The sequence below is a fragment of the Eulemur rufifrons genome, chromosome 19 (genome assembly GCF_041146395.1).
Source record: "Eulemur rufifrons isolate Redbay chromosome 19, OSU_ERuf_1, whole genome shotgun sequence".
Lineage (NCBI taxonomy): Eukaryota > Metazoa > Chordata > Mammalia > Primates > Lemuridae > Eulemur > Eulemur rufifrons.
In genome coordinates, this window is record NC_091001.1 from 102,853,964 (window position 1) to 102,869,928 (window position 15,965).

A 15,965-nucleotide genomic window follows, 5' to 3' on the forward strand; every position below is an offset into this window, starting at 1 on the left:
ACCTACAGACAATGTCCTTCCCTCAGTGAAATGCATCTACAAACATAAAAGGTTGGATAACAAATCCATGTGGACTCTTCCATTTGAAAGACCTCGGGGGAAGAACGCAGATCCTGCCTGACAGCATGCATTAGCATCGCCATACATCTCCAAAACTGAGACTTTAGCTAAATTCTTCCCACACGGGATGGAATTACTCTGTCACTGCTCTGAAAATGAGTATGTATGTCTTCTTTCATCGTGTGGGGTTTCTACATAAGATGCACACATTACCATCTCTATGGCTATTGGAAAATGTTGGCTCATTTTGTAGCTCCTGGCATAGCTTTTTCCAGGGATTTAAGTTTCACTCCTCTGACCATAATGCATCACATCTGTGTGTTTGTACAACATTTCTCCTTTCTACATTCACTGATGGTACCTCTGCCGGGGAGTGTGTAGGTTTAGGGCACATGCTTCATTCATAGATGACGGTTTGAGTATGTCCTAACCACCCAGATGTTTAACCGGTTCACACTGAACAGCACAGTGTAATCACAGACATGTTCTTCTACCTGCCAACCACCAACAAGTCTACTGAACAAAAGCATTAGAGTAGGAGACTAGGAGACAGAGCTGAGACCAGATGCAGGGGCTTGCAGAGTGGGTGCAGGAGTTAAAGTAAACAACCCTCAAGCAGAAGCTAACTAGAAAGGTTGATGACCACAGGCAAGAACCCGCTTCAACCAGCTTGTCAGCTCTCTCTGCCACCTTACATGAACTTTGGCTAATTATAATATCATTTACATTGTGGTTTTAAAATTTCTCCACCCTTAGAATAACCATGACAATTTCAAGACCATCATATAAGGTATGAAAATGGGAGGGAACCCAATTCTAGGAGTTACTACCCAAATTCTTAGCAAAAGCCAACCCCTTAAATATTCCTCCCCTCAATTAGTAAAACTACAAAAGATCTAAAACCACTTCCTCCCAGTGCAGCTGCTCCCTTTCAAGCCTGCCTGCGCTCTCTTTCCTGAGAGTGTACTTTCACTTTCAATAAAAGCTATCACTTGCTTGGCTTATGTGGTATATCCTGAAATTCTTTTCCCCATGATCACCAAGAACTTGGCAAAAACCTCCACTTGGAGGCTGGTAACAAAAGAGCTAGTGTATTGTTGGGCTATACTCAAAATTAAAAGATATAAAGAAATGACTCTTGATACTCCAAAAAGAGCATTTCTTTTCCGAGCCCACCTTGAACATACTGAAATGTACTTACTCAACATAAAAACACACACCCAAGACTGTCTCCATACTGAATTAGGAAATTTATTAGGCTCCTAATTTCCATGTCTGGAACGTGAACATGTATTTACATGCATTGTCTCATTTTGTGGATCTTACATGCATGTAGTCTTCAGTCAGCTGGACCTTTGATTCTACTTGTCAGTAATTTACAGTTAGCTCAATGTGAGTAAATGACAAACATAGAATGATGCATAAGCTGTAGCAACAAATCCCACCCCATACCATTTACCTTTTATTCCAAAACCATATCACAACTCTCTCTTGTAAAAAATAAATTTCAGAACAAAGTATTTAATTGACCTCACTGAGAAAAATAAAGACAATTCTCTCATTTTTCAGAATCCAGCAATGAGTGTCCAACTATGGCTGAAAGGTACACCCTGAGAATTAAATGATTTTAACGAACCCATTGAGGTTTATAAAGCTGTGTTAACCTAATGTCAGGAAGGGACACAAGATACAGGCACAAACATCCCTGCTCATTTTGCTGTGCAATTCTCCAAGGATGTGGCGTGATGAACATCCTCGTTGTCGTCAATGCTTGAAGCATCTGTAGAGTCGGGCTCGCTCACCACAATGCCTACGGAAGACAGACTGGCAATGAAGGCATGTACCCGCTGTGCATAAATATCCCTAATGTTAAAGTAAGGTAGCTCCTGACACTTCTCTGGTGGGTCCTCACTGCCCTGGTCCACATCAATCTCCTTTTGCTTCTGGTAGTACTTGGAAAACTTGTTGAAGATGATGGTGATCGGCAGGGCCACCACCAAGATGCCACAGATGATGCACGAGCTGGCGATAAGCTTCCCAGCCAAGGTGACTGGGTGGGTGTCTCCATAACCCACGGTCGTCATGCTGATGGTGGCCCACCACCAGCAGATGGGGATGCTGGTGAGGCTGGATGTATGCTCATCTTTCTCCACGGAGTAGATAAGCACAGAGAAGATGGAAATGCCCACAGAGAGGAAGAGAAGCAGCAGTCCAACTTCATGGTAGCTATGTCTCAGGGTGGCACCTAGAGACCGAAGTCCTACTGAGTGCCGAGCAAGCTTTAGTATTCGGAAAATCCTCATCAGCCGGAGAATCTGGACCACCTTGCCCATGTTTTCAATGTCCTCGCTCTCGTCTTCCTTGGTGTCTACTGCCAACGTGGCATAGAATGGAATAATGGAGATGAAGTCGATTATGTTCAGAGGGTTTTTCCAGAATTTCTTTTGACAGGGAGCAGCAACCAGCCGGATGGCAAGCTCCCCGGTGAACCAAGCGATGCACGCTATCTCCACACCTTCCAGCACGGGGTCGTCCACCTCTCCATCCTCATTCTGGAACTCCGACATGCTGTGGACACACATGGCCACGATGGAGGCCAGCACCACGCTCAGGGAGGAGATGGCGATTAGCTTAGCAGACAGGCAGTACGCCGGGTTTTCCATTCTGATCCAAATCTTCTTCCGGAGCTGACCGAACCGCAGCTTATCAAACTTCTCCAGCTCTTTCTCAAACAGAGACGACTCTTCGAAGGAGGAGTCGGTGCTCACCTCATGGCTTTTCTGGTCCCAGTCCTTCTCGTGGCCCTCCTCCTTGCGTTCCTGGTAGCGGTTGCTGCAGCAGGAATCGATGAAGAGCTCGTTGATGCCCCAGTACTCAATCTCCTGGCAGAACGAGAACACGCACAGCTCCTCCATGACGTGCAGCTTCCCCGTATAATAAAAATTCAAAACATATCTGAACAAGGAGGGGTTCCGATCAAAGTAGTACTCCTTGTCGGCCACGCTGTAGTCATCGCAAAGCTCCAGAATGGCCTCTTCCGAGTGGCAGGTGAGCAACTTGCCCAGTCTCGTGTGAGGAAACCGCAGGAGGGTGCTTTGGTCGACAGACTGCTTAAAGCCCCCCACGTTCAAGTTAACAAGTTCCTCGTCTTGTCCAGGGCGATGGAAAAACTCACCAAACACCATGGTGGATCCAGGAGGCAGAGGGCAGGCCAGGAAGGGCGACGAGGACGATCACGCTGCACCTGGAAGGAGCACAAGACGGCGTTAGCACTGTGGCCTGCCGTGCCTGCCAGGCTTATTTTTAATCTGCCCTTTTCCAAGCTACATTAAAAGCAAAGCAGGAAATGCAACAAAAATGAATGCATTATTATACATTTTGCCTAGAAGAAAATCAATACAAAACAGATGTTTTTCCCCAAAACTTGAGCTTACAGATCCTCTTTAGGAAAGAGGAGAAAGATGGTATAATTTTTATGAGCCCTAATTCCCATTTCTCTATTTATTAAGCATCCAAACTTTACCTCCCTGCCTGCCCCCTGCAGAAACAACGCATCTTAGATCACGTACACAACATCTGCATCTCCATCTCCGCAGTCTCAAGCACAGGCTCTCTGAGTTCAGGAACCCTCAGTTCACATGTGATGGGCTAGTTGCTGCCAGGCTCGAAGCTATCCCTCCCATCCCTACAGCTCGGTCCTGCACCCGCAGAAACAGCCCTCTGCACTGCCCTTCGCCCCCGACCCACACATCACGGGAGGCTCAACTCAGCTCTTACAAAGGATGTAGGTCTTCCTTACTCACTGATGTCTTACTCCTGTAAGGGAAAGCCCTACTCCCTATGTTTGGACGTGGACAACCAAGAGGATATAATTATCTCCTTGTCCTTAAGTACCCTATATCTTAAAGATATCATTACACTTCATGGGATGATGTTTCAGGTCCGGCCACATGAAAAGGAACCGACTTGGGAAAACCTTTTAAAGTTAATTGCACTATCGGTTTCCTGACACAAACTGCTCTCACCTCCTCCTTCCCCTCACAGACAGTCTCCACACAGCCCTAATCTATGATTATGTGTCCATAGATTGCCTATACTGGCCGAGCACATGGCCTGTTTTGAAAGTTCCAACACTAACTAGATGTAGCAGATCCATTCCTCAGAGAGAAAATAATAGCTTTTGACCATCACACAATGCAATGATGCTTGCTCACAGCAGCTGACGCAGATAAGGAAAAGTAGGAGACCGTCATATACTGAGGCCTCACTGGGTATTACTGGATGCTTTTACATATTATGTTATTTAATCCTTCCAATGCTGTAAGGTAGGTGGATAGAAAAATCTACACTCAGAGAGGTCGAGTCCAAGATCACACAATAGGTAAATGGTAGAGCCAAGATTTAAACCCAGGTTGCATTAACTCCAAAGTCCATGTGCTCTCCAATACATAGACTCCCCCTCTCCTGTCTTCTCCCTTATTATTATATAAGCCAATAAGCCAATGTGGAAAGTGCTATGCCAGAGGCGAATCAAGCATTTTTGGTATTATCGAGAAGAGTAGGGCTTTCTCTTAAAGGAGTAGGACTTTCTCTTAAAAGTGGCTGAAGAGGTTTCCCAGCAGGTCAAGCTGAGTCCACCAAACTAAAGGGAAAAGGGCATCAAAGAGTGGGCAGAAGCCAGATTGTGCAGGCCCCTGTACATCAGTCCAAAGAATCTGGATTTTATCCTTCAGCAAGACCACAAGAGAGTTTTAATCAACAAGTGGGCATGGTTGTAGCTGTGACATGGAGAGACCCCACGGACAGCAGTGTGAAGGCTACAGGGGACAAAGACGGGGCCAAGGAAACCGGGCTGCAGTAGAGCAAGTGAGGGGAGGCAGGGACCCACACACACACACACACACATACGGCGACAGTGCATATAAAGAGGAAGTGACAAATTCAAGAGAAATTGATAAAGTAGGATTGACAGGACTTGGTGATTGATTGGGCATAAATAGGCAGACAATAACACCATTAAAGGAGGGAGAGAGTTCAGGAAGGAATTTCTTTCCCCTTATGTTTATGGAAAGCCAAGGTTGTCCGCAAGAGAAGATTCCTCCTCTAAAAAGGACACACCAGAGGTCACAGCTTTGAAATACAGCCCTCTGCCATCCACCCCAGAAGGAAGTCTATAGTCATAAAGAATACATGGGCGTTTGCTCTCGACACACCAACACTGACGTGTCCCATGAAACCAGAGACCATAGCATGGCTTGAAGCACTGTTTAATAGATTTGCTGACCTCTTCAAAAGACTTGGTTCCCCTACACCCCTTGCTTCTAGTTTTAGTTAGGTATTTTCTTTGAAGGGCCTAAATCGGAGCTCCACATATTTATGGAACTTCAGTTCTCTGAAAGCTGGCTTATGCTCATGGCAAGTATAGTAGTAAAATGTTCCAAAGAACTAGTTTTATCTAAGCTGCTACTAAGACTTTAATGGAAGTTATCTTCCAGTGGATTATTTTTCACCTCCTTGGCTATCCTGGGAACCCACAAGCATAGAAAGTCGGTGTCTGCTTTCATGATACCTCCTGCATATATACCTATGTATGTGTGTAATCCATTTCCCAATCTCTCCACAGCTACTTCTCTAAAGAACATAATATCAGTCTTCTCGTTCTGTTCTCCATGTATTTTATTCACTCTGCACCAGTAAGAGAGAGTTATGAGGTCCACAAAGTCTAATCATAAAAACAACACGCAGCATAAAATGAGGGGTTTCTTGTTGTGGGGATTTCGGAAGAGAGAAAAAGGAAAGCATCTCTGTCCAGAGCAGATCAAAAGCTTAGCTCAGAGGGCAAGCTGAGATTCGCCAGGTCACTGCAGCCAGAGTCTGTGTTGGTTTCCTTGGCTGTGCAGGGCCCAGAGCAGCTGGCTGCAGACAGGGAAGAAGCAGCTTCCACCTGTGCAAACTGCAGTAAGTGTCCCTGCATGCAGACAGTCCCGCTCGCTGCCCCAGTCACGAACATCCCCTATGCCACTTGCTCCTCACTAAGACCCTGGGATGTGGCAGACGAGGAGGCAGGATCAAAAGAGATGAGCCAGCACGGAACAGCTATTAAGGGTTACAGGCAGAGACCCAAGACAGGGCTCCTTCTGCCAAGCTCCGTACTCTCCACAGCATTCCAGCTCACGTAATTAAAGTCACATAAAGAAAACAAGATACTGAACATCATTATTTCCACGTATCCTATATTTAGGCAAGCCTTTATTTAATAGCTGTTCATTTACTCCTTTCAGAAAACATTTGCTGGTTCATAAGTATATCTCTATATATTTATATAGACAGATAGATTTATACATCATATATTTATATGTATATAAAATGTGTGTATATGAACCATATACATACTAAATAAAAATATGGATCTATTCATTTATAAACCAGAAGTGGGAAAAACTTTCCTAATTCTGACTCAAAATGCATAAAAAAAGTAGAAAAAAAATTGATTACATAAGAGTAATTTTTTTATATTAAAAAAGGATACCAGCACAGTGCAAAAAGAAAAAATGGGAAAAAATATTTGCCACTTACATCACAGACAAGAGGTTAATATACCTAACGTGTTAAAGAGTTTTTTTTTTTTTTTTTTTTTTGAGACAGAGTCTCACTCTGTCGCCCAGGCTAGAGTGAGTGCCGTGGCGTCAGCCTAGCTCACAGCAACCTCAAACTCCTGAGCTCAAGCGATCCTCCTGTCTCAGCCTCCCGAGTAGCTGGGACTACAGGCATGCGCCACCATGCCTGGCTAATTTTTTCTATATATATTTTTAGCTGTCCATATAATTTCTTTCTATTTTTAGTAGAGGTGGGGTCTCGCTCTTGCTCAGGCTGGTCTCGAACTCCTGAGCTCCAGCGATCCGCCCACCTCGGCCTCCCAGAGTGCTAGGATTACAGGCGTGAGCCACCGCGCCCGGCCTGTTAAAGAGTTTTAAAACAGGAAATAAAGAGTGACAGCAATATAGAAAAACAGAAAAGAGAGATGAACAGACAATTCACAGAAAAGAAATGCAAATGGGCCTGAAAACAGAGAAAAAGTGCTCAACTTTGCTCATAAGATAAATGCATATTAAAACTATACTGAAATATAACATTTATTCCATCAAATTGGGGGGAAAAGTCCAAAAATTGGACTACATATTGTATCAATGAGTCTGTGGGGAAGCAGGCACTCTCCACATGGCAGTGGAAATGCAAAATGAGAACCCTATGGAGGGGAATTTGGTAAAACCTAGCAAAACTGCATATGCATTTACCCTTTTCCCCCTGCAATCCCTCTTCTATAATTCTCTCCCAAAGATAGACAGGCAAAAATTGAAAATATTTCAGTAACTACAAACAACCCAAATGCCCACCAATAGAGAATTAGCTGAAAAACCTGTGGTCTGTCTTTCTCTATATAAGCAATGGAGTGATTTCTAGGATATATTAGTTAAATGGGAAGAAAAAGGCAAATTAGAGAAAAGTACATACAGTATGCTGCAAAATATGGAGGAGTTATAACTACGAACACACACAAACACACACATACAATGATACACACATGTGTGTACGTACGTTTGCTTATATAAAGAAAAAGAAACAGTGGAATGCAAAACCAAAAACTAATAAAATGCTTCCCTATATGGGGAGAGAGGAAACAGAGTATAGGGACAGTGCTGAAAGCTAGACTTGGGAACTATCTAAATGTTTTAAATAATTATGAAACAAAATTAAATAAAAATAAAAAAGGCAATCCCTAAAACTTAATTGTGTATCAAGTTGGTGGTGGCTTAACTTCAAAGAAATGAATTATTTTCAAGGTATTTTAAAACATTATAATTTGACTATACATCCATAGTAATATATACAGTAGGAAAAAAATTAACATCTTAAAATACTTTTAGTAATCATATTTGCACAACTATTCTGAAACTTTTATACACACACACATAGGACAAAGCAAATCAAATATTATGTTAATGTCATTAGGAAGTCCAAGATTTTGGGTGCAAAATAAAAGAAACAAATATAAAAATCAAAGAAATTAACTAAAAACCTGAATTTGAACTGGAAATATCAGTAGGAACTCATGATTTATTTTTTGTTAAAAGAAAATCTTATTTCCTAGCTCTGTAAACTAAAAAGACTTGGAACAGATGACAAGGTAGTGGACGCTGGGGTGTATCACCCAATATCTCCCCTTTAGAACTGAGGCACTCATCCTCACACCTGCGGGGAGTGTCGATAGCTAAGGGCTCTCAGCTAAGTCTCTCTTTGGGAATCACCCTCAGCCAAAGACAGCTGCCTTGCCCAAAGTCACACTCCTTTTCCAGGCCAGCCCACATCCAGTGACTTTTCTAGGCGGGGGATAGCGACAGTCAAAAAGTAATAATAATACAAGTGTTATATCATAATATGACAAGTATTGGCAAGGATGTGGAGAAATGGGAACCCTTGTGTGTCACTGGTAGTAATATAAAATGGTGCAACCATTCTGGAAAGCAGTGTAGACCCATTCCTCCAAAAGTTAAATACAGAATTATCATATGACCCAGCAATCCACTCCCAGGTATAATCTCAAGAGAACCAGAAACATATATTCAAACAAAAACATGTACTTGATGTTCATGGCAGCATTATTCGTAATAGCCAAAAAGGGGAGATAACCTAAATGTCCATCAGTTGAGGAATGGATAAATACAATGTGGTATATCCATACAACAGAATGTTATTTGGCCATAAAAAGAAATGAAGTACTGATACATGCTACCACATGCATAATTTGAAAAGATGCTAATGAAAGAGGCCAGACCAGAAAGGCTATATATTCTATGATTCCATTTATATGAAATATCTAGAAGAGTCAAACCCAGAAAGTAGATTAGTGGATTAGTGCCCCTAGGAGCTGGGGGCAGGAGGTATGGGGACTACTAATGGGTATGGGTTTCTTTTGGGGGTGATAAAAATGTTCTGGAATTAGATGTTCTGGAATATACTAAGAGCCACAGAATTAGGCACTTTTAAAAGGTAGATTTTATTGTATGTGAAGTATATTTCAATAATATTGTCATTTAAAAAAAGATTCCAGCTAATAAATAAAGAAGGAATGAAAATTAAAATCTCACATTTTGCAACTCATAATAAAATAATGGATCTAGGCAATGATCATCAGTGGCTGCTAAAACCCAGATAAAAACTTAACAAAGAACTTCGTAACAGGGAGATCAGAGTTACAATATCTGAACCTACTTATCAAGCCTAACATAATAACTAGATTTTACCGAAATAAAGATTTCAGAAGAACATATTCAATAACACCACAGGGATGTAATCAGCAAAATCCAGAGTGTGAGAAAACATACAGGACAAATAACACAGATCAAGTAAGAAGCACATCAAGTGGGTCGAAAATATAGGCTTTGTATTGATCCTGATTCTAACAAGCCAAAGGCTTTATTTATATATGTGTGTGTGCTTGCATGTGAAAATCAGAGACATGTGATACCAACTAGACGCTTGATAATATAAAAGAATTATTGTTAATTTTTTAGGGTCCTAATGGTATTGTACTTAAGTTCTTAAAACAGAATCCTTATCTTTTGGAAAGACAAAATATTTATAGATACAATTATACAATGTACAGGATTTATTTCATAATAATACATAGGGAAGGCCATCATACAAAATGGCCATGGGTTAATAATTGCTGCAGTGGATTGATGGGTAGGTACACAAGAGTTTCATTTATTATTCTATTTTTATACATGTTAAGATTCTCTATTAAAAGTGTTTTAAGAAAAATGTACTAAGCACTTTTATTCAGGCCATGCAGCGTGTTAAGTGCATTCATATACACTATTATATGCCTTTTATTTCCAGCAACTGGTGCAGTACATAGACACTAGCAGGCAATGAGTAAGAATAAATGAATGAATGAATCATTTCCTTTAATTCTTCAACAACGCTAAGTGGCAGATCTTAGACTCCATGTTGTAAATGGGGAAACCTGAGGCTAGGAGTTCAGCCAACATTACCCAAAGCTATTCTAGTGCAAACTCTTTCTATTATGCCTCAAATATGAGCATTTAAATATTTTAAAAAGTGGGAGGAAGTAGAGATTGGCCAATGTTCTAATTTGCATATTTTCTCAACCATTCTCATTGAAGAATGCTATATACTTCTGCAGAGGCATTGATATCATTAGCATGTTGTGGACACATGGGGTCTCCAATCAGGCGTGTCTGTGGCTACAAAGGCATTCAGCTGCAAAAGAGAAGAACCAGCTGCTATTTTCATTCTCTTGCTCAAGAACAGCTTAGGCTCATTGTATCAATTCACCTGCCTACTATCAACCCAAATCACTCATGGTGAAAACACTATACAGAATATTTGGACTTCTTGTCCCTCTTGGTGTTTATAAAATTGAAAAGAAAGAAAAAGATGTCCAAAATCCAAGATACTCACCGGCTGATTAAAAGGAAAACTACATTGACTCACTCCTCTCCAACTGGCACCCTGTAAAGCCTTTTCAAAGCCACTTATTCACCTCCTTTTAGTCCACTTCCTGCTCTCTTTGCTTCATGCTCTCAAACTCACTTAAAAAAATACTCTCAAAACTGTGTTTTTTCAAGGCTGACACGTATATGTACACACATGCCCACAGCCATCTTTGATAATGCACTTGCTTTGCTCAGAAAAGGAAGTATAATAATACAAGCCAGTTTCTCTTATTGGACAGAACCACTTTTTAAAATCAGTTCCATAAAAGTAAATAAAAACCTAGATTCGTTTTTCCTTCCCACTTGTCCAAAAATCTACACTAGTCCTTTGATCAAAGAAAAAAATAGGACATTTTCAGAATTCCTGTGGCCATCTTTTTGGAACATTCTTCTAAGGGTTTCATTTCATTCTATTAAATGTAAAAGAAGAATTATTTAGGTTTTTAAAAAGGGTAGGTCATGCTAAATTCAATTTCTGGCCATGCCATGTGAGGATATACAAAATAAAATTAAGCAAATGTAAACAAAATTAAAAAACTAAACTCCATCTCAATCCACACCCATGTCTCTTCCTCAGCATCCTTCCATCAGGCGCCTCCCCTGGGGGTGGTCTTCTCATACAGCACTGTCTGGGCTTGAGAGGATCCTGTATGGAGCCATTCCCTCCAGTGGCCTTCCAAGGGGTGTAGCCCAGGCCACTGAGGAAGCCTTGATGAAGTGAGAGTCCCACTGGCCTAACAGGCAAGAAAACCCCCTCCCAGATCTGTGTTTTGACAGCAAGAGCCACAGCTGACAACACAGCAATGGCACAGGTCCTAGCAGTCTCCAGGGTCCCAGGTCACCCTATTTCAGAGCATTCATAACCTGAACCCAACTTGTAAAGGCTGAACTAAAGAAAATGAACCCGCTGTGTGCCCTTATTCGCACTGAACTATCAGAGGCAACTAGCAAGAGCAAACGGCTAGGACTCAGAAAACTTGTGCTTGAGCTGCCTTTTCCCAGATACATGACCTTGGCTAGGTAGATTCTCAATCCATGGAAGGAGATGATAAACCCACCTTGAGGATAAAATATTAAATAACAAATGCAAAAGTCTTTTGAAAACATAAAAAACAAGACTCTTGTAAAACTTCATTCTAAAAAGTGATATAATAGTATTCCTCTCTAGCCCCTTCCTGGCCCTGTTCCCTTTCCTCCTCTCTTGCTCCCTCCAACTGGTGCAATCATATTAAACTTGTATTCATGCCCTCCGGATCTCTATTTAGTGTAACTGCTCCTTTTTGGAAACTCCAGGGATCTCTGTAATTCACACAGCTCATCTCCAAGCCGAGAGCTGCTTCGAAGGCCGAGAGATTTAGTAAGCCAAACAGCCAGAAAGCTGTCCTCTTTGTAAAAAGCAAAGAATCACAGAGGATAGCTTTTCAAACAGAAATAGGGAAAATGTGGACTTTGCCACAAGAGGGGCCTCTAACCCTGCTGTAGATGCTCCACCACATCTCTAGCTGAGCCGGGCTGCGTGGAGACACATACAGATGTCTGTACCGGGAAAGCTCTGGTGTCTGGAGAGAAAGTTTTGGAGAATTTGAATGCATCTGGGCCAACAGTTCTCCCTTCTCTGCCTCCCTCGCTCTACTCACCTTCTCCCATGGTCTGTTGTGTACACCTTTATTTTAGCACACATCACAAGGTGTTAGAATAGTCTCTACAGACCTCCGTACTCACCACAAGTCTGATCGCTGCTTACTCTAGACTCTAAACTCCTCCATGGAAGAGATCATGGACTCTTGTTCTCACTGCAGCTGTAGCCCTTTATGCTAACTGCTGCCCTTCATCTAATAAAAGACATTTGCTTTTATCTGTAGGAATTAACAAAAGCTACCACTGCTTTTGTCAAAGAGCTAGAAGAATGATCTAGATCAAGCATGGCAAAATTAAATACCTCCAAAATTAAATCCCTCAACCAAGTCAAACAAATGAAGTAGGCTAGTAAGGGACTGTGGTGAACTACCCACAGGTCAACCAGGTCAAACAAATGAAGTAGGCTGGTCAGGGACAGTGGTGAACTACCCACACTTGTCTCAGAGGCAGAGGCTACTCAACACCAGAGTCCTTTTTGGGATCAGAGAACCAGTATAGACATATCTACCATTCAGTGTTCCAGGAGAACCTGGAAACCCTGATTATTATGTGGGAGATCTTGAATTTAGTTAGAATAGATCTAGCACGTTTTAAACACTATGTGGTTCAAACACAGATATGCTGCTGGGCCACATACTTCCAATAAGCTACCTGGTCTGTGACCTGAGCCAGACCAATCCTGCTCCATGACACCCATTTTAAGCCAGACTGGCTCATATGAACACAAAAGGAATCTAGTCATGATCATAGTAGTGTCACTCTCTCAAGTCTGAATCATAAATGTCAAAAAAGGGAGGAGAAGGGAATGTGGACTACAGAGTTTTCTAGAGTGGCCTGTGGTGCCCCTCAGCACAACTGCAATCTAATCCTTCTCGCCTGACGCTTTCACCTTTACTTGTCTATCCCAACTGCCCAGTGGATGTGACAATAAGAAGAGTCTTCCCAGTGTTTACCCTTCACCTTGGTCCCTACACCATAAGGTTCATTCTCCTCTTCCTTGGATAAATAACATGTGCCAGAGAAAATTAAAAAGAAAAAGGTGACTCTTACCCTCGAGGTGGTGATGACACACGCTCTGCCTTCATCCTGCCCAGTGGGACGTCCATCATCATCCAAGAAGCTCCACCCTTCTCCCCTCACTGGACCGTGTGGTGCACATAGGCATTTAGTGGCCAAAAAGAAGAGGAGAATCCTGTTCTTTGGTTGTACAGGCCAAAGCAATTGCCGGAAAATCACTCTCACCTGCAGGAAAAACCACCAGCCAAGTTGTAACTCCAAGGAGGAAATACACCCAAAACATTCTATCTCAGACTCCATGGTCTGGGCACTTTACAGATTAGACCCAAATCTGAGAGCCCCATCGATTTCTCATGCAGAATGTGGTCTTTCTCCCTCTGAAGAAACATCACTCCCATGGGCCAGGTGGCTACGCAGAGACGTGGATAGGTTTCAGGACTCTTGTAATTCAACTGTAGTGGAATGCTTGGGATTTCTCCACTGGCACCAGCCAGTGAAACATCCGAAGATAAAACTAGGCACTAGAATTAGACAGAGTCGCTCACTCCCATGCAGTTTCTTATAGGAGTGTTATTCTCCCAGCTAATTCATCAATGATATACTTACAAGCTTCCAAATGAACACATTTTAATCCATCTCAGAGAACAACTTCTGGGTGTTACTGCTCTAATAGAATTAACACTGCTGCTCTAATTTGAAATCAATAGAGCTCAAGGCTGGCCAAATTCAATTTTGCCTTATTTGCCCACTGTTATATTTCACATATCAGAAATGCCTACAGGTGCTAACACAGAATCCTCTGGTTAATTTGGCGGGGGGGTGTTTTAAGTCTGTGTCAAAACAAGCAAAAAGACAAATTTCAGTTTCTCTCCCTGAATAAATTGAAGAAAGCAAAAAATGCCGATTCGCAGCCAGGTGAAGTCTGGTCTCATGTTGAGGCATTCCCACTGATGCGTACTAGCATCTAAGCGTCCCTCCATTGATTTTCATGTTTTTCAATCAGTGCCAGGTGCAAAAGGGGGAGGATAAAAAGGAGAAGAAAAACATATTGATTCTGAGCAAAAGACATGAAAGAAGTGCCTCTAGCTATATCAGTCATTAAACAAATAGTCATTGTGGTTTAAGATCTGCTGGGAGTTATCTTAGGCACTTGTAAAACAAACCAGATGCAGCGCCTACCCCCAAACCCCCAGAGCTCACAGGCCCAAAACCAAACAAACAAGTCATGATGTCCTAACAACACTGAGGGGGCAGGGGACGGGGTAGGGGAAGGGGTGGGGGGGTGGGGAGTGAAGCAGGAACACAGTTTCTAAGTTGGTCCTGGCAGGCAGAGCAGAGCAAACCTTCAGCACATTCAGGCTTTGCAGGGTGGTAAATTCCCACCTATAGCAGAGACAGATAATAACGAAGAAAGATCTAGAAGTAAGATGCAACTCCACCCAAACTAAACTTCTGAGATGGATTTCTTAGCAGAATAGGTAAAGAAATCTCAACATGAGTAAATAAAATCAATTCAGGAGCCAAAATCCCCTCCTCCTCCTCCTCCTCCTTCTCCTCCTGCTCCTCCTCATTCTTCTGCTCCTCCTCCTCCCCCTTCTCCTCCTCCACAATCTCCCAGTAGCAAACCATTGGCTCAGCCTCAGATATTGGCGTTCCAGTGAAACACAGAAATGTTGCTGTACCTTTTTAAAAGGATATAACACACACATACGTCTTCCTCTCCCTATCAGATGCCTTTCCAACTGTGGCACATTTGAAGGGAAGGTAAGATTAATCTGGCTGGGAGATAATTAACTGAAAACAGCTTTGATACCAGTATATTAATTACTGAAGAAAAAAATAACAAAGTATTTAGGCTACGCAGCACTTCTAAGAAACCCCAAGCACTGCCTAGAAGTTCATTACATTAGATCACCACAGAAAGGTCAGGGCTGGCTCAGGGACATGCTGAGAGGTGAGCCAAGTGCATCCTTTATACGGACACTGGTACCTGGTGGGCCTTGAGGCAATGTCTGAAGAATAAATGCCAGCCAGGCTGTCCTTTTCTCTCTTCCTCCCTGCAAAACTCAGAATTCCTGTGCCTTGCCCCATTTTCCATGACCATGATTCCTATCCAAAAACTGGATTTTCAGAAAAGATGCAACACTAGTCAATGCCTCTTACTGTGAATTTATGTCAACTCACACCCTCTAAGAGCATTTGCATCCTAAGTATGACTTCTCAACGTAAGATGATAACTAGCATTTCCAGCATCCCCACAAGAAGCCAGGAAACTTTGTAGGAGTTTTGCATATATCTCCTCTCTCCTCAACCACTGTTAAGTGCTAAGTATTATTAGTCCCATTTTATAGGTAGTACATTGAGGCTCAGAGAAGCTGCTTGTCCGAAGTCACACACCTAAGGAGTACCGGAGCCAGGATTCAAACTCAGGTAGGTCTGCCTGATTCCAATTAGTGTGGGAAATCAAGATCCCTCTCAGTTGTTAAGAAGGTCGAGGAAGGATTGGGGGAAGTGGGCAGAACATGACCCAAACCAAGCAGGCTTTGGGGAAGAAAAATGTGTACGTCCCCCTTCTGTTTAACTCCATCCAATGTTTCTGTTTCTCTGTGTTCCTACTATCCTGACCAGTGTTGGCCTGTTCAGAAGAAAAGTGCATTGTTTGTGATTTAGCACTTAACAGGTTTCTGATTTTGCTGAGTGATTCAGCAGGATCCTGGAAAAACACATCAA

General features: G+C 42.3%; 1 protein-coding gene across 2 annotated transcripts in view; it reads right to left on the reverse strand.

Moving 5' to 3' along the window:
• Positions 1-1,291: 1,291 nt before the first annotated feature.
• KCNS3 (potassium voltage-gated channel modifier subfamily S member 3) overlaps positions 1,292-15,965 on the reverse strand; it is a 36,351-nt gene continuing 21,677 nt past the window's right edge. For both annotated transcript variants that reach the window (XM_069494602.1, XM_069494601.1), the window contains exons 2-3: positions 13,269-13,460; positions 1,292-3,304 (exon numbers count right to left, since the gene is read on the reverse strand). In XM_069494602.1, coding sequence (XP_069350703.1) covers positions 1,770-3,245 — 1,476 coding nt within the window. In that variant the 5' untranslated portion in view covers positions 3,246-3,304; positions 13,269-13,460 and the 3' untranslated portion in view covers positions 1,292-1,769. The remainder of the gene's footprint in view (positions 3,305-13,268; positions 13,461-15,965) is intronic.